At 51.4% G+C, this 21,211-nt stretch overlaps 8 protein-coding genes across 8 annotated transcripts; 3 read left to right on the forward strand and 5 right to left on the reverse strand.

Annotated features, from left to right (window-relative positions):
• Positions 1–306: 306 nt before the first annotated feature.
• On the forward strand, positions 307–1,538 carry BJY04DRAFT_207858 (NAD(P)-dependent alcohol dehydrogenase; the record flags this gene model as incomplete). Its single annotated transcript, XM_073713908.1, has 2 exons — positions 307–473; positions 545–1,538. The coding sequence occupies 2 exons, from the start codon at positions 307–309 to the stop codon at positions 1,536–1,538; spliced, it is 1,161 nt and encodes a 386-aa protein (XP_073570758.1).
• Positions 1,539–3,211: 1,673 nt separating this feature from the next.
• On the reverse strand, positions 3,212–4,231 carry BJY04DRAFT_207859 (putative TIM barrel metal-dependent hydrolase; the record flags this gene model as incomplete). Its single annotated transcript, XM_073713909.1, has 2 exons — positions 3,212–4,067; positions 4,167–4,231. The coding sequence occupies 2 exons, from the start codon at positions 4,229–4,231 to the stop codon at positions 3,212–3,214; spliced, it is 921 nt and encodes a 306-aa protein (XP_073570759.1).
• Positions 4,232–4,823: 592 nt separating this feature from the next.
• Positions 4,824–6,751, forward strand: BJY04DRAFT_190435 (putative MFS quinate transporter). The gene is made up of 4 exons (XM_073711505.1): positions 4,824–5,055; positions 5,122–5,475; positions 5,525–5,593; positions 5,647–6,751. The coding sequence occupies exons 1-4, from the start codon at positions 4,962–4,964 to the stop codon at positions 6,684–6,686; spliced, it is 1,557 nt and encodes a 518-aa protein (XP_073570760.1). The 5' UTR covers positions 4,824–4,961; the 3' UTR covers positions 6,687–6,751.
• Positions 6,752–6,766: 15 nt separating this feature from the next.
• On the reverse strand, positions 6,767–9,884 carry BJY04DRAFT_68659 (putative C6 transcription factor). Its single transcript, XM_073720867.1, has 7 exons — positions 9,473–9,884; positions 9,303–9,373; positions 8,755–9,157; positions 8,612–8,693; positions 7,769–8,555; positions 7,404–7,714; positions 6,767–7,338 (listed from the first exon to the last, which is right to left on the reverse strand). Exons 1-7 carry the CDS (start codon positions 9,572–9,574, stop codon positions 6,848–6,850), a joined length of 2,247 nt encoding a protein of 748 aa, XP_073570761.1. The 5' UTR covers positions 9,575–9,884; the 3' UTR covers positions 6,767–6,847.
• BJY04DRAFT_68675 (threonine--tRNA ligase MST1) lies at positions 9,825–11,854 on the reverse strand. The gene has a single exon (XM_073720868.1). It carries the CDS (start codon positions 11,773–11,775, stop codon positions 10,195–10,197), a length of 1,581 nt encoding a protein of 526 aa, XP_073570762.1. The 5' UTR covers positions 11,776–11,854; the 3' UTR covers positions 9,825–10,194.
• A 34-nt stretch (positions 11,855–11,888) lies between these two features.
• On the forward strand, positions 11,889–13,705 carry BJY04DRAFT_190444 (uncharacterized protein). The gene has a single exon (XM_073711506.1). The coding sequence runs from the start codon at positions 12,123–12,125 to the stop codon at positions 13,446–13,448; it is 1,326 nt and encodes a 441-aa protein (XP_073570763.1). The 5' UTR covers positions 11,889–12,122; the 3' UTR covers positions 13,449–13,705.
• On the reverse strand, positions 13,639–15,604 carry BJY04DRAFT_68864 (glycoside hydrolase family 16 protein). Its single transcript, XM_073720871.1, has 3 exons — positions 15,273–15,604; positions 14,933–15,213; positions 13,639–14,818 (listed from the first exon to the last, which is right to left on the reverse strand). The coding sequence occupies exons 1-3, from the start codon at positions 15,355–15,357 to the stop codon at positions 13,988–13,990; spliced, it is 1,197 nt and encodes a 398-aa protein (XP_073570764.1). The 5' UTR covers positions 15,358–15,604; the 3' UTR covers positions 13,639–13,987.
• A 2,852-nt stretch (positions 15,605–18,456) lies between these two features.
• Positions 18,457–20,564, reverse strand: glr1 (glutathione-disulfide reductase GLR1). The gene is made up of 3 exons (XM_073720869.1): positions 20,069–20,564; positions 19,181–20,013; positions 18,457–19,123 (listed from the first exon to the last, which is right to left on the reverse strand). The coding sequence occupies exons 1-3, from the start codon at positions 20,485–20,487 to the stop codon at positions 18,690–18,692; spliced, it is 1,686 nt and encodes a 561-aa protein (XP_073570765.1). The 5' UTR covers positions 20,488–20,564; the 3' UTR covers positions 18,457–18,689.
• Between the last annotated feature and the right edge of the window lie 647 nt (positions 20,565–21,211).

The following is a 21,211-nucleotide window of genomic DNA, read 5'->3' on the forward strand; positions in this document are numbered from 1 at the left end:
ATCATTTCCTCCACCCAATGCTGTTCCGCAGGATGAGAAGAATGGGTCGTATCCTAACCGTCTGGATAATAATACTTGCCTCTCTGGAGCATCTTCTGTCCGCATGATTTACCATACGCCATTATTATTGGTGTCATCAGAATTATTATCCCCCCCGTGTTAAGGCATGGAGGGGCAAATATTAAAGCTTGCCGGTCCCCAACCTTGACTGCTCTCCCTCCTATTCTTTTTACTTTCTCTTCCTCTACCCTCTTGGTCCTCTTCGTTTTCAGTCCGAGCCTCTTGAACTTCGTCGATTGAATCATAATGGCTACCACAACCGTTCTCGAGAAGCCCAATATCGGTGTTTTCACCAACCCCAAGCATGACCTATGGGTGGCCGAGTCCACGCCGACTCTCGCAGAGGTTAAGAGTGGTGAAAGTCTCAAGCCCGGAGAGGTGACCATTGAAGTGCGCAGTACCGGTATCTGCGGGTGAGTTGAAATTCTCATCACTTCGTGTCTCATCGGGATTGGCTGGACTGACGACTGGCTCTCCAAAACAGATCAGACGTACACTTCTGGCATGCAGGTTGCATTGGTCCCATGATCGTCACCGGGGACCATATTCTAGGTCACGAATCGGCCGGAGATGTTATTGCAGTCGCACCGGATGTCACTCACCTCAAAGTTGGAGACCGAGTTGCCGTTGAGCCCAACATCATCTGCAACGCCTGCGAACCGTGTCTGACTGGACGTTACAATGGCTGCGAGCGGGTTGCCTTCCTTTCGACTCCACCGGTGGATGGCCTGCTGCGGCGTTATGTCAACCACCCCGCTGTTTGGTGCCACAAGATTGGGGACATGGGCTACGAGGATGGTGCTCTGTTAGAACCCCTCAGTGTGTCACTGGCTGCAATTGAGCGCAGCGGTCTTCGCCTCGGCGATCCCTGCTTGATCACTGGCGCTGGCCCCATCGGTCTCATCACACTGCTCAGTGCCCGCGCTGCTGGCGCCACTCCTCTCGTGATCACCGACATTGACGAGGGTCGCCTGAAGTTTGCGAAGGAGCTCGTACCCGAGGTGCGCACCTACAAGGTCGAGATTGGTCTTTCTGCGGAACAGACTGCTGAAGGTATCATCAATGTCTTCAACGACGGCCAGGGCGTCGGTCCTGGTGCGCTGAGGCCCCGCCTTGCCCTGGAGTGCACTGGTGTCGAGAGCAGTGTCGCTTCTGCCATTTGGAGCGTCAAATTTGGTGGCAAGGTGTTCGTTATTGGTGTTGGCAAGAATGAGATGAAAATCCCCTTCATGCGCCTGAGTACGCAAGAGATTGACCTCCAGTACCAATACCGGTACTGCAACACCTGGCCCCGCGCTATTCGTCTCGTGAAGAATGGCGTAATCGATCTGAAGAAGCTTGTTACCCACCGCTACGCATTGGAAGATGCACTTAAAGCGTTCGAGACCGCAGCAAACCCCAAGACAGGAGCCATTAAGGTCCAGATCATGAGTTCAGCTGCTGATGTCGAGGCCGCTTCTGCTGGCCAGAAGGTCTGAGTTTGATGGTCTTATGGGGGGGAGGGGGCGTCTCGGGGGTGGATATCACTTTCGATCCGTGGTCTTTCGCTGTTCAATTCGTTATTCTAAGGCGCATGATGTTGGCGATTGTTTTGCATTGCGATGGTAACGTTGGTAACGTTTTATGACGGTCTTGCTAGAGAAGCCTTGGACTTGAGAGATGATATAGATTTCGGTAGAATACCAGCTTATCTTCATGTGTTTTGTTGAACAGATCATGCTCTAAAACCGGCGAGGGTCCGAGAGTGCCTCTACTACTCTACGTCCCCCAAGGTTCCTACTGTCAAGAGCCCCTCCACGGTACCTCCAAGTAGACATTTGTACCTAGATACCTGTCAAGATGGAATTTTTAAGAGCCCTTTGTCTCCACCTCAGAACCCCAATGAAAACCTATGGCAGCTTTTTTACTTATTACCTTTGTTTGCGGTTGGCAGGATAGTTATATGTTCGAATACCGACACATTTTTGACACCCTTTAGCTGGATGGCGAAGACTCACCTGAGCAGAGAGCCCTCACTGAGATCAGCTTTGAGTATGATAGTGGTGTCTCTTCCATCAAAGGACGATTTGTTCGCGGTATAGCAGTCAATCTTGAGAGCGTTGTCTCGGTCGGTCAAGTTTCTACCACCTCTGATGGAGACCAGAAACAGATCATTGAGATGGGGTTGAAGGTCGCTGAGCCCAAAGATCTGAAAAGAATTCAGGATCAAACGTGCTCTGATTCAGACCTATTGCTCGTGGTGCCATTTAGAACACAATTCTGGGAGTCTCGGAGTAGGATACCCGATACGTACGTACAATTATTTGGCAAATGCCAAATGCCAAACATATCAAGAATGCAAGGGATGAAACTCGTTCCTGACAAAAGACCAGTGTTGAATCAAGGAATCAAGGGCCTTCCTACATCCCTACCCTAGCCCCTCTTATAGTAGACGTAGTCCCACGCGCGTCTACATTTCCTACCCAAGCTAACTCAATTATCCTAAATCTTCTGCCTCGCGCTCTTTCCAACTCCAACTACATACACTCCTTTTCATCACCAGATCCTCCACTAAAATACACATACACACACTGAAAGGAAAGCAAAAACGAGACGCGAAAATGCATGTCATCATCCCAAGCATCCTCCTAACCCTGTCCCTGGCTGCACCAACCCTCGCCGAAAGGCCCTACTTCTGCCCACTCTCGCTCGACGTGCACATGATGCAGTACCCGTTTTGCTGTGAAGGATTCGTTCCAGCGAGAGACTCAAAGGTTTCGATGGAGGGGGTGAACTGTATGTACCTCTTCATCTTGCTTGATTTGGTGGGGAATCGGTGAGCAGAGAGCTAATGAGTTGGCCTTTTTCTTCGTATAGGTATTGATTTGAGGAAGAATGAGGATTTCACATGGGATTGCCCCAAGGGAGGCACGCCGAAGTGTTGTTATACTATTGTGGGTTATTCTCTCCTCGATTAGTCAGGATGGTGCTGATGACTTGTTTTTTTAGGGCGCGAGCGTTATCTGTACGACTGAGGTCGCGTCTGGGGAGATTGTATAGATGAGCAATGGGTGGTGGTATTGGAACAATAAGTGGCAGGAACGAACGAGGAAGTACCTAGTTTTAGTGTTCAAAATTCGGTTTCAATGTCGAGTCACAAGAATGTAGAGATTCACATAGCAGGAGCACCGTCCATCAGTTCCTCTGCATTCAATCGAAACACCTTTTCAGCCACAGACTTCGAACCGCAGAGGTGTAGGCATAATATCGTAAAAGGCTCAATATCCACACCAGAGAATCTAGTATGCGGCCAGTCCGTGGCATAGAGCACCCGGCCAGGAGCCTCTCGCAAAAACTCTCGTATTATGATCTTCAGGTCTCGATATTCTTCGTCCTTGCTCAGACGATACGGCGCGGAGATCTTGACGTACGTCTTCCCAGCCTTGAGCAGGGTAATCAGTGAAGAGAACCCAGCGAGAGCGTATGGGTCGAAGGAGCCCTGCTGCTCACACTTCGCTTTCCGAAGATCGGGGCCTCCAAAATGGTCGATACAGACTTTAACTCCGAGATGTGGGATGATATCTTCTAACAGCGGAATCGTGTTCAATGATGCATGGATTTGTATCATCCAGCCGAGCGGAAGGATAAGCTTCGCATGTTCTAAGAGGGTTTGCTCTAGCTCCTTACGAGTCGGCGTCTTCCCTGAAGATTTAAAATTCACCCGTGTGCCGCGTACACCCAATGTGTGCCATGTTCTCAGTGTTGTAATGTTAGTGTTGACTGGATCAATGACAACCACACCTCGCCCGCGAGAAGGACCAATGTGCCGCAGTGCGTCGAGGAGGCAAGAATTGTCGACCCCATATATGGAAGGCTGAACGAGAACGACATTGTTGATCCCTAGCGTGGACTCGAAGCTCATGGCATCCGCAATCGTGTGCGGTGAAGGCTTGTATGCTGCATCTGGGACGACTGGGTATCGTGGTTCGACGACGTGCATGTGACTGTCCCAGGCCCCAGATGGAAGTCTATGCCTCAATAATCCATGATATTGGGTGTGAGATAGGGTGCTTGAGAGCGCCTTCTGATATTCTAAGAGACGCGGGCCTGGTCTGGTAGATATTGACGCTAGGATCATGGGTCCAGTCCTTAAGTTGCGTAGAGTTATCGGGGTGCAGGGCTGTGCTCTCATGGTGAAGACTGTAGGAAAGGTCCAAGTGCGCTGGTCTCAAGATATTCTTTGACACCGAGTACTCAATGTAGAAAATCCTAACTCCTCCGCCTGCGATAAATGCTCTTGGGATCCCATGGAGAGCAACCGATTTCCGAAACGCGGAGATGGAGGAGGAAAAACCGAGGATCAAGGCGAAGGAGCGAGCGCCTTTAGTAGTGTTTAGTCTATCTGGGGAACAACCGGTCAATTACCGGAATAAAGCAGTGTTCAAGGCTAAGCACCGGCCTGCAGCCCTGCAGATATAGATTTAGTCTCAAGCTGGAGGGCCGGTTAAATAAAAACGGGCCTGCTTTCTGCGGTGGATGCTGGTGGATCCTTGAGTCAGGTCAAGCTCAACGACATCAAGGAGCAATAATATGAACTCCCCTCCGGCTGAGAGCAGACTGCAAACCGCTTGTCGGTATTTGATGTCATTCGGGAGAGATATCTTGTTGTCAGTCGCCGAGAAACTGCAGCAGGTCGCAGGGCAAGGTCCGTGTGAAGGAGAGTTGCGAAGATCGGAAGTTGACCGAGCAGCGCTTCCCATCTGGAGATCTTCCTCCCCCTCGCCAACTTCTGGAGACATCACTGTGCCGAAGGGCCGAATCCTCTGCCGAATTTCAGTCTTGAATCGTTCAGCCGCTAGTAGCTAGGTGACGAGATAATCACTATCCAATTTTGGGCAGCCCCGCCCGTCGGACTCGCCGTCATGAGGCGGTTGGAGCTGGACAGGTCACGGTGGACCACTCCTCCTTACTTCGCTTTGGTTGTCCTCACCATCGCTTGTGGGAGTATCCCCAAAGGTCGGGGCATTGCCATTTCCCTCCTCTGTCTTCTGAACGCTCGCTCATTGATTTTGATATCTCCAGGCTACGATGAAGGCGGATATAGCGCCTCCGTGCGCTTGGATTCTTTCAGAACCGAGTTCAACCTCATCTCCGCCAACTGGACGCACGATAAGACCGGTTTAGCGAATCGCATGGCGAACATAACATCTTTCAATGTCCTCGGAGCAGCCATTGGTGCTTTGTTATCCTTGGACCTCAATGACCGACTGGGTAGACTAAGGTCATGGCGATTGGCGTGCCTGATCTGGGCGTCTGGCACGTTCATCCAAGTGTTCTCGTCCGGCATCTATGGACTGTTGCTGTTCGCTAGGATATGGGCCGGGCTTGGTGCCGGGGCACTGACCGTCGTGACGCCATTATACCTGTCTGAAATTGGTTGGTGAAGCCCTGGCTGGAAAGCTGAGCGCAGCTGACTTGGCTACAGCACCGACGCGAACGAGAGGTCTTATTGTCAGCATCTACATGGTAGTCTTGCTGGCCATATTGGCTCTAGGTAGGACGGCCCAGTCGCACAAGTTTTCGTCGCGAGACTGATATGGTATTCAGGCTTCTTCATTAACTATGCCGCCCAGATTCATATGTCCGCAACACGCACACAATACCGTCTTGTGCAATCTATTCCCCTGATACCCGTCGGAGTAGCCTTCATCGCCTCATATACCCTTCCCGAAACCCCTCGCTACCTCGTCTCGCAGCACCGCAAGGAAGAAGGGCGTCATGTTCTCGCTCGCCTCCGCGGAAAAGAAACATCATCTCCTGAAATTGAAGACGAATTCAACCTTATAACGACGCAGACACGCCTCAAGGTCGACACTCTGTCCTCAACCTCTAACTGGAGAGCATTTAAAGAATCACAAACAAACCACAACTACCGCCAACGCTTCTGGCTTCTAATAGCTATGCAGACTATCTCACAATGGTCCGGCGGCAACGGCATAACATACTACATTTCCAGCATTTTCGAGTCCGCCGGCGTCACCGGCAACGCGACCTCCCTCGTCTCCTCGGGCGCCTACGGAATTGTCAAGCTCGTGTTCACAATGGCCTTCACTTGGGGTTTAATCGACTATCTAGGCCGTCGCCGTTGCGCCCTCCTCGGTCTATCTCTCCAACTCGCCGCCCACATATATCTAGCAAGTTACATGGGTGTCCTTCGGCCACCCTCCGACTCCACGTCCCCAAGAAACAAATCCGCCTCCGACGCTGCTATCGCGTCGATCTTCATTTACGCAATCGGCTGGTCCATTGGCCTCTGCACAATCCCTTACCTCTACGGGACCGAGATCTTCCCTACCCGTATCCGCAACGTCAGCTACGCAACAAGCATGTCGCTGCACTGGTTCTTCCAGTTTGCCGTCGTGCGCGTGACTCCAAACATGTTTGTCTCGCTGCATGATTGGGGCGCGTACCTGTTCTGGGCAGTGATCTGTTTCGTAGGTCTGATTGTACTTGGGGTCTGGATGCCTGAGACTAAGGGGGTGGAGATTGAGCGGATGGGGGAGTTGTTTGAGGGTCCTTGGTATCTGAGGTGGCGCGCTAGGATCAGGAATAAAGAGGATGGCCATGACGGTAGCGGGAGCGGTTGAAAGTTAGAGTATTTTTCTGGAGGTTTGTTCTGGAAACTTGTAATCTTGAAATGTGTACATCCTATACACTGATTTAGCTATCTATAGTACTGGATTTGTTATATGTTCAAATACCCCTTTGATACACGCTTTGCCTAGATCTTTACGAGGATCACTCCCGATTACCCACTCCGACCAACCCAATCGTATCCCTCGGCAGGTGTCATGTTGGTGCTAATAGGTTCAGCGTACGAGAAGGCCTCGAACACTTCTGGTGTAATCTCATAAGCAGCCGGGTTATCCAGGGACATCATGGCATCCGGTAACCCCCCGAGATGTTGGGGCAATGCGATTCCCTGATAACTGGAATGAGTGGGTTCATACCCCGGTGCTTGCATTGGAAATGGGTAGAGCGGATCTGTGGAAGGTGCTAAGTTGATGCCTGCTGATGATATTGAAGATGTCGTTCTCTGGTGTGTGTTGATGTGATGCGAGGTCGGTTGGAGGCTTATGGGTGCTTTGTCGGCCGGAGAGCGATGCTCTGGTGGAGAGGGATGTGATGATTCTTGGGGCTGAGTTACGTCTTGATGTAAAGATATGGATAGAACAATGTTATGGTCGACTTGGAGGCGTTGGATTTCCTGGTATATGAGGCTTACTGCCGTGGTAATTACTGTAGGGGGAAAAGGAGAATCAGCATGTAGCCTAGATATGGGGCGCTTATTTCGCTAAACATACCAGGGCTGGAGATCCTAACTCGCTCTAGGACAAATATGCAAACATTCAGCTTGTCCAATGTGCCCTGCGCCGCATACTTGAGTGCCTGTATCTCCAAGAGGAATATCGACGCGGCTGTGTACACGCTATATGCGATTGATAGTACGATATGGCTATCACCAAAGGTGCGACGGTACATTCCGAGGATGGAGAGAATAGCAGTTGCGGATGTCATGCAGTGGACCAAATGGCTCTTGTCATAGGATTCTCTGCTCCATTTCGAACAGAGCACTGGTCGATGAGTAAGGATATTTATGGTGTGGTAGACACAACTATAATGTAACAGTCAGCATATGTCAACGACGCTAGTTCTGCGCAGAATATACTTCAGAGTTACGATGTGACTCGGAGGCGAGTATGGGGGCAATTCTGTTGGGATAAGCTTCAGATGCTCCGGCAACTCGTCCCACCATCCACTCAAATTGCGGGACTGTTCACGCACGCAAGTGTGAAACTCAGCTTCTGAGATTTGACGGTTATGGTCGTAGATATGAATCAAGACTTGGTTGAGAATCTCCATCAACCCGCACATCTCTACGAAGCAAGAAGTAGAGTGGGCCTGAGTAGGCGGATAATGGGAGCCGTCAGGGAAGACAACTCCGTGAGGCGTCCATGGCTCTAGTTCGGATGTGTCATCCAATATTGTCCTTGGAGGACACCCTTGTGAGCTCTGTAGTGTCGGAGACCTGCCGAAGTACAAAGACATCATCTTATCCCAGAAGTAACAACTCCAAAAAAGACGGTTTCGGATCTCGATATCTTCGTCGCTTAGCTGAGCAGAGTCTGAGTACTTGCGACTGTCGATCGTGATACCTAAATCATCAAGCATTCGAAACGCCATTCCGCTATATAACCACGCTTGGGTTCGGTTTCCGTGTCCACACTCGCGTGCACTAAGTAGCAGCAGTGTTTGAATAGTCGGTATACCCACATAGCCATCCTTGAGCGAATCATAAAGCCCTGTCACCGCACGGTGCGAGAAAACTGCGCCCCCTTCATAGGACTCAAGGATGGCGGCAATACGCGGTTCAGATTTGCACCACCGTACCGAGTGGGAGAGCACCGCATTGAGCAGGGCATCGGAGAAATAAGGACCGTTGAGTTTCAGGTCACCTAAAAATATATGTCAATGATGAATATGAAAAGTCACAGAAAAAAACGTTGCGTACGGGTAAATGCGGGTCTGTAGACAAAGTTGAATAGTGGCTGGATCCAACACCAGTGAGAATCGAGGAGGTATTGGAAGGGTTCCTGTAAGACATACTATTAGCCAACAGAGGAACTCCATGACGATATTAGAAAAAGAACGTACAGGCATGGTAGCCATTTGCTCAATCGCTCTCTCGCGCCATGCATTCTTAACAAGTCTTTCTTTGCGGTCCCCAACTTGCATAGCAAGCTGCAAGCCCGATGCAGTCGGGTTCAATGCACCGCTCGGAAGTTGGAATAAACTTGTCGGCCCATGAAAGGATATGCGCCCATCGTGTTCGACTTTAAGTCCCTCAAAGTCTCTCGAAAGATCCTGTTCATCGCGCACATCCTCCTCTTTGCGACTCAAGGTCCTAGAGTTCGAGCTACCTTCCTCTGCTGATGCCGCGGAGGACGGGGTTCCCCGGGCGGAGTCAGAGGTTTGCCGGCTGCGCAGTTCTGCCAGATCATTTTCTAATTGTGCCACACGCGTCTCTAGCTGCTTGGTATAGGACAAGGTGGGAGCTCTGCAGAAAAGGCGTCAGCTAGTGATCCAGGGAATGGCCGAGTGCTCAAGTATGAGGTGCATAATAATTGCACATATAACCAACGGCGACGCAGAAGAAGAGCAGATGAAGGTTTCAAAAGGACCCCTCAAACTGTGCGACTCACAGGGTATAGACGCATGGGGTGCCCCGTGCTGCACATCGCGAACAGGATGGGCTGGCTCCGTTGCATTTCACCTAAGCGAGAAAATGCCGGTCAGCAAGGATGAAAGGCACTTCGGAAAGAATCCGAGCAGGCAGATACGTAGCAGGACATAAAAGAGGAGGAAAACCCACTTTGCGTTTGCGACAACCTTCGCACGAAAAGGCGCTCTTTCGGGAAGGATTAGCCTTCAAGGGCACGTCGGCCATGCCCGAGGATTTGGCTTCTCTGACCATGAAGAGGCCGTTGAGATCGCCATGAAGACGAAAAACAGAAGAAGAGGGGAGAGTGTGTCACCGACGAGTCCCTGAGCAGATAATAACTATCGGAGGCTCTGTCCTCCGAAAACTCGCGAGGCCAATAAACCTAAAAGCACGAAACGGCAGCAGCACCCAAATTATGACAGTTGCATTCTCCTCATCGGGGGCTCAGCAGCAGAACTAGCTGAGCCTTCAAGGCGGGGGAGCAGCTGGAGGACTGACGGCTTCGAGGCTGGGACTGGAAAGAGTGGGGAGAAAGTGGGCAACAACCACTGTAGAAGTGGTGGAAGGCGAATCAGCGATCTTACGATGGACCTCGACCTCGCATCGAGCCATCGACATTATCGTGGCGGAAGGGAGATGATGATGATTATTGTTGGGAATATCCGGGACTCATTGGGGACCCTCGCCGGTTGAAGCTTCGCGATGGATCTTTTGTTTGGTTGGTGGTCCTTCACAAAACCTTCACACTTCAACACCCCCGGACCTCAGATCGACCACTCGGCCCGTCTCCGATTGATTTCTATCGTACACTGCACAAATTACTCTATCGCTAAGGAGCTTGCTCTACTATACAAAGACAACCATCTGGAGTATCATACAAAGTGCCTCTCCATCTGCACCAACAAATCATGAACGTCGTCAACAGCCATCGGGATGGCTCGGGGGTTCTGCAGGGGTTTTTCTCCGACCCGTTTGGCTAGCACTTCCCGCAGCGTCTGGGCAGTGCGGTCAGGCTTGCTCTGCAGCTGACCGGTAATGTCGACTGTAAGCCGAGATTCGGCTAGATCTCTGGGCCCGAGAATGAAGATGAGATTGTACTTCATCTGCTTTGCCCGTTGGATTTTCTTGCCCAGCGTCTGACTACCTGCGTCGACATCAATCAAGAACGTGGAGTCCACGGCTGATAGAGGTTGGGGTATTACTCCGCCCACCACACTTTGATCAAGAGTTTTAAATCCTGAGATCTTCGCTGCTGCTTCATGCGCCTTCTCAACCACAGCCTCATCCTGGTTGACAGTTAAGATAATGCCCTGTCGCGGAGACAACCAGAAAGGCCAGCGGCCGGAATATTGCTCGATAAGCAACGCGAGAAAACGCTCTAGGGAACCAAAATTCGCCCGGTGAATCAGCACAGGTCTTGCTCTTCCGGGTGTGGCTGGGTTGTAGTCCTCCTCTCCTTCGGCGACCTGGTATTCAAGTTCAAATCGCTGAGGCAGATTCATATCGAGCTGGATAGTAGACAGCTGATGATACTTGCCAGCCTTGTCCTGAAGCTGAATGTCGATCTTGGGTCCGTAAAATGCACCGTCACCTTCATTAATCGCCCACTCCTTCCCCGTCTGGTCTAAAGCTTCCCGGAGCTGCGCCTCTGCACTCTCCCAGAGTTGAAGATCGCCAATAAAGTCCGCCTCAGGCCTTGTCGAGAGAACTAACCTGTACGGCCCTAATCCAAATGTGGTCATCACCAAGTCAACAAACCCAAGCGCTGATTTTATCTCGCCCCCAATCTGCTGTGGTCGACAGAAGATATGGCCGTCGTCTTGGTGAAATCGCCGGACGCGCGTGAGACCGCTCAGTGCGCCGGAAATCTCATTTCGATGGAGTGGGCTGAAATCAGCATATCGTATAGGGAGTTCTCGGTACGAGTGATTTTGTGACTTGAACAACAGACAGTGCCCCGGGCAGTTCATCGGCTTCAGCCCGTACGACTCGTCCTCCCCTAACTCTCCAGCTGTATCTCCAGAGGCGCCCCGGCCGCGAACCTCGTACATGTCGTCTTTATAGTTTTGCCAGTGGCCAGAGACCTCCCAAAGCGATTGTTTGTAAATTGTTGGCGTTAGAACTTCGCGGAATCCGTATTGAAGGTATTGTGTGCGGAGGAAGGAAATAAGCCTGTTGATGATGTGTGTTCCGTTCGGGAGAAAGAGCGGCGAACCGGGACTGTAGGTAGAGGTGGTAAAAAGATCTTGAGAGGTTCCTAATGCTCGGTAGTCTGCTGAGGGGGTAGTTTGCTGGTCTGCGGATCGCTCCGGTGGTTCTTGGTCAGAGCATCGTGAGCATGGTCGTCGAACAGTTGATGAGAGCCATTGAGCTCTTGCCGACGGGTATTGGTAGCGTGTAGGTTTTTTGAGCGGGGACGAGTGTCGTAGCAAAGGCGATACTATTCGACGCATGTTGGCTTGTTGTTGACTCGGCCTGCTCTCGGTCGCAAGGTCGGCCTCCCAACATGTCGGCGTCGCAGATTGTTCGATCTGCAGGATTTCGAGAGCTAGCTCGATCCGGTATAGCGTCATCCAACCCGCGGGTAGGCCATTGTTTTCTTCCCCGCCACGCCCGATCAACACAATCTCTATACAGCATCTCGCGTTCTTCAAGATCTACCCTTCTCTGGCTTATACTGTTGCTCTTGCCGATACTGATGTACTTGTGCTTGCAGCCGAGTTTGTTCATCTGCACTCAAGGTAACCACGAGTTGCTATCAAGGCGTCAGAGCTAGATCGCCCCGAGGCGATTTAGCAAAATGTCGGCTTCAGCCTTGGGCGAATCCTGGGTGGTGGCTTCCGTTTATGCAGAAAGAGATCAACATGAGGAGTTCAAGACCTCGCAAATAGCCTCGGATCCCGAGAACAACCATGGATCGGAGTCGATGATTACCGCTTCTACCTCGTCCATGTCGGGACCTGAGTTGATTATGCCCTCGATATATGAGACACCAATCGCCGAAAAATCCTGGATCGCGCCCAATGTGCGAATGAAGCAGCACATCCCGTATCTCAGGCGGAAACCCCAAACATCTGCCGAGCCAACTATCGCGAAGCCATCCTCCGATGTGCCAGAGCGACACACCCATTTGACCATGACACCGAAAGCTCAAACACAATCCCGTGTACGGCGACTTGAATTTCCAGTCCGAATCCTACTTAACATCATCCTTGTTGCAGCAATCTCTCATTTGCTCGTTCTTCCTGAAGTCGTGCAGCAATGTCAATCCTTGTGCTCTATAGGCCCTTTCTCGACACTCTACCCTGCTAGTTGCATCTTCCAGTATCACCACACATACAGCCCCCGCAAAGACAGCCAATCAGCCCCGCCTGAAGCTGTCATATCGTCTCAAACACGTCTGGAAATCTTGTTCAACGCAACCCTGCATGAGATAGCTCCACTTAACGGCTCTTTGAAACAAACAGAGTCTCAACTCCGCATTGTCGAAAGGGATCTGAAGCACGCCCATCCGGGCACTAAACATGAGCTCGATCTAGAATTTGAGAGCTGCTGGCGTGCTATCCGCATCGCTGCATGGAAGTTTGATTCTCTCAAGGTCGACCTCCAATCAGCCGTCGAAAGCCTCATCGCTGCAGGTGAGGTGAAACCGAAACATGCATCGACCGCCTCACGATCCTCCGTGGCGCACGATGCCCGCTTATCGACTCAAATACTTCGCCGCGAGCAATACGTCGACCAACTCATGGCACGCATGCGGTCCAGGGCGGACTCACTCGTGGCCGATCTTGCCACGCTCGACGACCACCTTGAGTCAATCGAGAGTATCGTGGGCCGCGAAACCACTCGTTCTTCCTCGTCTCCATCGTCCGAGGTCAAAGACTCGTCAACCCGCCTCAGACACTTTGCTGATGCTATAATTCTGCCTAATGTTCCACTTCCTTCATTTCTTCGTGCGCGAGACGGCGGGCAGCCTCAAAATGGCGACGACACATTGGCCAAACTTACGCTCTCACAGATCTTCCACAAGGCCACAACCCATCACCCCCTTATTGCTAAATTAGCCAAGGATCTGTCCAAGCAGCTGCAGCAATCTCTTCGTCCAAGGAAGAACGACGCGATTTAATATACAACCGACACACTGCCAATGATCAAGATGCAGAATGAGACACGATACCCATGAAGCCCCTGAGGTGGAGACATAGGCGTTTATTTAACAGGTACAGAATCTGCCAATTATTACTTTTGGAGTACTTATGTTTCAATTTCGAGCATTGAGGGGTTCAACATGGATACAGCACAGCATAAGGAGTGAACAATGAATTCAAGATGTTCTCATATTATTGTCAGGTTTCAAGAACCAATAGTAGTTATCATAACGGCATCTAAGCCTCGGATCACAAATAGGTCATGTCAAACATACAGGACTGAAAGGTAAAAAAAAAGCCACCAAGTCGTAAAGCAGAAAGCACACGGGATATAGTGAAAAAAATGGCAAAAACAAAAGCAGAAGCTACGGCCCCATTGCATCGCTCGCTTGGTAGTATCCATACTCAAACATTCAATGAATCCATATTACATTGAGTTTCGTCTATGCACTGCGCTCAATTTAGGAAAAAGGACCAAAAGCGCGCCGGGAAATAAAATAATCCAAAAGCAGTCAATTTACAGCTGCAGCATGGCAGTGAGCATTCCGAGAACGGTGAGAAGGCCAGTGGCGGAGCCAGTCAGAGACGAAGCGGCGCCAGTGAACTCCGGGTCCTCGGGCTCCTCGTTGGACTCGTCGGAGGTAGGGGTAGGACTCTGGGTCTCCTCAGGGCCAGAAGACTCGGATTCGGTCTCTGTGGCAGTGGGGGAGGCAGGCTCGGAGCTGGGGCTGTTGGTGGAGGTCGCGGTGGACGTCTCCGTAGAGGTCTCAGTCTCAGCCTCAGTCTCGGTGGTAGATGTCTCGGTTTCGGTTTCAGTCTCAGTCTCAGAGCTGGTGGACGAAGTGGTGGTGCGGGTGGAGGTAGTGGTGGTAGACTTGGTGGTGGAAGAAGAAGGAGGGGGCTGAGGCTTGGAATCGTCGATCTGGATGCTCTCCCAGGAGCCCGAGTTGTCGGAGTAGGTGTACTGAGAGCCGGGGTAGGTGTTCTCAATGTGGACCGACTTGACGTACATGGTGAAGGGAGCGGCGTTGAAGTCGGTCTCACCGCCAGCCCATTCAATGGTGCCTGGGGCGTTGTCAGGATCACCACCCGCCCAGATACCGAGTCTCAAGCGCATAGGGGTTTGAGGGAAGCGGCTTCCACCCTGGGCCTCAGCGTAGGGCAGGGTGCGGACGACGGCACCGTCAATGATCCAGCTGATAGCCTCGGGCGACCAATCGATGGTGTAGGTGTGGAAGGTGCCCTGGGGATCGCCAACAGCCTCGAAAGTGCCACGGTCGTAGCTAGAGGTGTCACCCTTTCCAAAGTAGTTGGTCTGGATTTGAGCGTTGTCACCACCGAGCGTTTCCTGTACGACACAAATGCGGTTAGCCCGTTGCTCGCGTGGACATATGCAGATGCAGATGGTCGTGGAATTCTCCGGTCACAGTGGAAACAAGAAAAAGCAATCATGGAAGCTTACCCAGTCAACCTCGTCTAGAACGTCGGACTCGAGGACAATGCTGCTGACAATGCCGACACCAGGGGCAGCCCTGAACACAACCTCAGCCTTACCAAAGAAGAAGAAGAAATCAGTCTCAATGGTAGGTGAATCGCCCCTCTTGGCAACAGTGAACTCGGCACCATCAGGACCAAAGTTGAGAGCGCCATTGACGTTGATCCAACCATCGAGGGCGGAATCACCCTGGGTGAAGTCAGAAGTGAAAATCTTGCTATTCAAGCCTGGGTTGGGTTTGCAAGTTTCTGTTACACTGCGTTAGCCGTGGACTTTCGACAAACACAGTTGGATGGGAAACACATACTCTCGAGGGGGTTGCAGTCAGTCCATGTCTGGGCAGCAGCGAGCGAAAGCACTGATGCCAGTGCGGCAGTGTGTTTGAGATACATGGTTGACTTCTAGGCGATGTCTCTCTTGATCAAGTGAGTGTGGGAGGAGAAAGTAGCGGGGATGCGCCGTCTATTTATGAATTGGTTTTGGAAGTAAGCTTCGAATTGGCGTGACCGAAACGAAAGTCTGCCCCAGAATAATGATGGGGAAAAAGCAAAACTGATCAAAGTGAGAGACAAGACGAGAACTTAAAAAAGTGTTGCTACGGCAAAGACAGGTGGGGAGATGGTGTGAATCTATCCGAGAGACTTTTCAGCCGCCTGGGGATCAGGTACTATAAATACGTCCACTGAGAAACAATGGTCGAATGATACGTCCAACCACCAGCAAAGACCCCTCTCGGGCCGTCAGTGAAGGCAATATCAAGTCATTTGGGGCATGCAACATCATTGGAGGCGAAGCAGCTGTACCCCTGGTTGCATCTTGGGGTGTGAATGAACTCGTGCAGCGGCAACAAGTGGCACTAGACTAGACTGTGACTGAACGCCGAGAGGTCAGTGGTCACAATGCGCGGAGGCTGGAGCAGCCGGGAACTCTGATTGAAGGAACGATGTCTCGCGGGAGTCAGGCCCAGTAGTGTAAGACATCATTTCTCTGAGCATTTGGAGTTTTGAATACATTTTAGGCGAGCGTTCATCTGTGAGTGGATTCGAGTGAGTGGAAACGACCACAAGTCGGGCGGATCTCTGACCCATCCCGGGGAAGCGCTAAGAATCTTAGTCTTAAAGCAGTCGCTTATGCCGAGCAGAAGTGGCTAGTTTCCACGAGCCCGGAGAATTCGAAGCTGAAGCTGAACAAAGAACCAGCCCAGCCCATTCATGCATTGTGGCAATTCGAGCCGTATACAGAGTCTACAGCAGACAAACACTGCTCTGACTCGAACCCAGGGTCACATTATGCTCGCCTCATCATTATCAAGACTGTAGCCAATCAGTTAGCAGCCTAGTTTCAGGTTTGGCGCCGTAAAGAAAAGCTACTGTAAAGTAGCGTGGTTTAGCGGGAGCGCTTGTCGTGGAGAGAGGGATTTGCTCGTGCACGGTAGAAATCTGCGCACCCCATCGTTCGGTTCCACCAAGGCTCTGCTCTCAGCCTGTCAGACTGCAGCTAGGACGGGAGCGACTGCTGATTTACTGCTGATCGTGTAAGAAAAGTGTCGCATACGTCTTGGAAGTCCTGGATGAAGTCAGCTTGACAACATTGAGGTAACTGACTAACGCAACCAGCTGCTTCGCACTTACGCGGTCAGACCAGAATACGAACATCGTGATTTCATCAAAAAGAGAGCCCTCAGCAGAGATTGGATTGTCTCAGCCAATTCTCACTAGTGGCCTGGCAAAAATTGGGCGAGTCCACAGATAAGGATGGTTGAGAGTCAGCCTGTAGGAGTCCTAGTAGTACCAGTAGTAGTAGGCTGTCTGTCAGGTGCAGCGTCAGGGAGATACTGTGCCTGCCTGCGCCGCCTGCTCGGTCGGAGACTCAACCGAGCCTCCCCTCGCAAGGTCTTTATTTTCAGCCCTCCAGCTCAGCTCCCTCTCTTTTGACTGAATCTCTCACGAAAACCACGGAATACTCCTGGATTCATCATTCAATAGTGCAGACCAGTGACTCACATCCAAACCATCTGTCTTGCCTATCTTTGGCTTTGTCTCTGAGGCTTTGGATCACAGAACCGTACTAAAATGCTAAGAATAGGCGCCTGACCGAGCAAGATTGGAGCCCATGTGATGAATGATGAATCACAGACTTGACCTCGAGCCAAACTAATGCGGATATCAACGCCGATGGCCCGTGGGCCGCTGGGGGGCCTGGGGCACCGAAAATCGAAATCATAATTTCTTCTTCGGTCGCTGCAGGAGTCGAACCCGAGACTCTTTCTGCCTGAAGCTGTCTTTTTTTCACGTGACCCTGTCAGCCTACCTACCTACCTACCACTAAGGGAATTGTTGGGGGAGTGACGAGGGAGATAGCGGTGATTGGCCAGTTGACCAACAGTCAGGCACCCGATGGGGACCCCCGGCCCCCGCCTTGTTCACTCCCCCCCTCTCTCGACTCTCAACTCTCAACAACCTGGAAACTCCTTCTCTTTCTTTGTCTTTCCCTGCTCTCCTCTCATTAACACCTAGCCAGTCAGTCTGATCATGCACTGAGATTACCTACAAGCACATTCCTTAATACAAGCGAGAAGAAGCCGTCATGGCTCCCAAGTCCAAGTCCTCCTCACGCTCTCATAGTACCTGCATCTCCCGCGCTTCGTCTCCCGCCACCCTCTCTCTCGTCACCGTCTCTTCCGCCCTTCCAAGCTCCTCCGACCCTGAGCCCTCGGGCGACCGCAAAGTCTATCTTCCGCTCTGCTTCTGTCTGATCTCATTCGCTGTCATGGTGTGCGTTAACTAGATCATGATCCGCCGCCGCACCTTCTGCTGCGGTCATTTCAAACGGCGGTGTGATCCGCCTATTGTAAATCGAAGCAACAAAACAATAGGGAGAAATCAAGACCCAATCCTCCCATATCGCCGTCCGAAACCCCAGACTCCATATCCGCCGTACTATACACCCCTACAGCAATCGATGAACCTTCCGAGCGGGGTCAGGATTATCGACCACATATCCCAGCTCGGAGTATGCATCTAGAAACCTTCGCTGGAGGAATACATTCTTTATCGCCACGCTTCCTTTCATACAACGACAGCGCCCTCTCACCCCCAAGCGCGCCATCCAGCTGATCACGGAGCGATGGTCGCACGAACCTATCTCACAAGCGTCGGGATTTGAGTCTCTGGGGAACTTGGGGCTATTGTCACACAAGCTGAGATGCAGACGCGGCAGTGTGACAAATTTTTGTTTGACGGATTCGGCTTCATGCATTGTCTCGGTAACAATGACATGATACTGCTAGCAGGCACTCTTATGACCATTCGTCTAGACAACCATATCAGTGAACAGCTACTTGCTCATGCATCTTGGACACGGAACTTCGATCGTTCATGCAGGATGCAGGCCCTCGTGGTATGTTTTATCATTCTGTTCGTCGGTCAGCTGGTTCTGACGAGCATTCGGAAGCCATGTGCATTGTGCCATGATATAAGCTGCCTTGCGATGTGATACCAAATCAGCATCCTCCATACGAGTAAAGAACTTACTATGACGTGCCTTCAATCCAGGCCATCAGTCTGCGAGATTCTATCTCAGCACACAACTACATTCTTCCATTTACTGTCTTTCATTTTATTATCCCATTGTCATCATACAGCGCCAGTTACAAGATACCCGATATTTACTTGAATTTCCAACATTTATGAGACTTTCTTGACGAGTCAGTAAATATTTGGAACTACCGCAAGGTAACCAACTCCTCCGCACTCGTCGGATGAATAGCAACGCAGGCATCGAAATCCTTTTTCGTAGCCCCCATTTTAACCGCAACCCCAAATCCCTGCAACATCTCCCCAACACCAAGACCCAGAATATGCAACCCAACAACCTTCTCCTCGGGCCCCGCAACAACGATCTTAAACTCTGTCGGGTTCTTCGCCTTCTCATCGGCGGGGAAGATGGTGTAGTACATAGCCGTGAACTTGGTATGGTACACCTTGACGTTCTCGTCGCCGAATCGCTCGCGGGCTTGTGGCTCTGTGAGGCCGATCGTGCCGACTTCTGGGTGGGAGAACACGACACTGGGGATATTGTCGTAGGACAGTTTTGCGGTTTTAAATTCGGCGCCGCCGAAAAGGCGGCTACCGAGTTGACGGCCGGCGGCGATGGCGACTGTGTAAGTTAGTTTTTATTTTAGATTCAAAAGGTGCGGTAGAAAGAAGAGCTCACCTGGTGTTAGCTCAGCTTGGCCGGTGACATCGCCGATAGCGTAGATGCCGTCGACGCTGCTATTCTGGTACTCGTCGACAACGACGTGGCCGCTTTCATTCAGCTTCACACCCGGGACGTCGAGGCGCAGATCTTCTACTTCGGGAACACGACCAATAGCCCAGAGAAGCTCGTTGACTTCCAGCTCCGAACCATCGTTGTTGATCAGCTTGAGAAGCTTGTCCTTACCCTTACCGTCGCGGATGAGCTGGACCTCCTTGATACCGGGATGCTTCTTGTGGACCTTGATTCCGATAGACTCGTACCGATCGGTCATGGTCTTTTGGATCATAGGGTCGAACTTGCGTAGGAAGGTCTCGCCGCGAATGAACATGTTTGTATCGACGCCGACGGTGCCCAAAACACCTGCCAGCTCAACGGCAATGTATCCGGCACCGACAACAGCAATCTTGGGGGGCAGCTCTTCGATCTCGAAGAAGCCATCGCTGGTAATACCGTGCTCGGCGCCCTTGATGTCTGGGATGCTGGGCCGGCCACCGGTTGCGATCAGGATGTGCGGCGCGGTATAACGGGTAGTGGTGCCGTCGTGAGAAGTGACCTCGATGGTCTTTGACTCAACAAAGCGAGCCCGGCCGTGCACAAGGTCAATACCTTCTTTACCCCAGTTCCGCTCGTAAATACCGTTCAAACGCTCAATCGAAGCATCACGGAGCTTCTTGAAATGCGTATAATCAACGTTGACATTATGGGGTAGGTCATAACCGTAGTGGCGGCCGGCTTCGACAGCCTCGGTGATAGAGGCAAAGTTCCATGTCATCTTTTTGGGCACACAACTGAACAAGCTCAATCAGCGGTTATGATCATTCGACAGGTCCAAACCGAACATACCCGACATTGACGCAAGTACCGCCAGCACGCCCACTCTCAACAATCAACGTCTTTGCACCGTACCAACCAGCAGCTCTTCGTCCACTGCCGCTTCCACCACTTCCACCACCGAGCACAATATAGTCATACTGCTGAGTCTGAACGGGAGGCATATTGTTCGAATCCGCGGTGGGCGACGTAAAGGAAAAGTGTCGAGTAAGGGAAGCAAGACGCGATGTAGCGGGAGTCAATGCAGGATCCAGGATGCTTCTTTTCAGAGCCCGGTTGATGGAGCCTCGATTGGCAGCTGTAGTAGGACCGTAACCTCCGTATGCTCGAGAGGGTCGAGCAATTAAGGACTGATGAACCGAAGTCGAACGTGTAAGCCGAATTCTCGACGGTTGGGCAGTAAGTGGCCGAGAGGAGGAGCGAAAAAGCATGGAGGAGGGTTATGAGGAAGCACCTAAGGACTAAGAGAGGGGAGGGAAGCAGGCCAGAGGATTGGAGCAGAAAAAAGCTGGCGGGGAAGCCGGAGAGGTGTGAGCTGCGGTCGGGATGACGCTATCGTGCACTGGTCGCCGCGATCAGTAATCCGACGCACCAACTAGGTAGTTACTACTGTATTACTACTGGTTACTGGTTCTACGAACGACTATACGACGAGACAATTTATGCCTCTTCTACTGCTGAAGTATCCATTCCGGGCTGAAGCGACCAATTGCACCGCTACCTAAGCTTTTTGCCTCTTGCTGTTGCTTTTTGTGAGCAGGGATTCCAGGCCTGCTCATTACTCAGCATCACTCATACATTGATTGCTAAGCATTCGTGTCTACCTTCAATCCACCCCATGAGTTGTTACGCGAGACGCAGGATGAATAAAACCTGTTGCTGCACAAGCTAGAATGCTCTCTATTGTAGTAGAAAAGCTCTGGGTACAGTACATGGGGCCGCCTTCGAATAGTAAAGGCTGTGTTAAGAACACAGATATTGGGAACATGTTGAAAGTAGGTAACCTCAGGGATTCCATCCATACACGTAACACATTAGCGCTGACCCAATTCCGACAAGACGGTAACAAGAAGCCAGACGTCTGCCTTGATGGCGCCAGCGCCAGCAGTTCTTAGGTTCGAGGAATGCGCGGGAATAGCAGACAGGGGTATGGCT

This window comes from Aspergillus karnatakaensis, assembly GCF_047715665.1.
Source record: "Aspergillus karnatakaensis strain CBS 102800 unplaced genomic scaffold BJY04scaffold_27, whole genome shotgun sequence".
Classification (NCBI taxonomy): domain Eukaryota; kingdom Fungi; phylum Ascomycota; class Eurotiomycetes; order Eurotiales; family Aspergillaceae; genus Aspergillus; species Aspergillus karnatakaensis.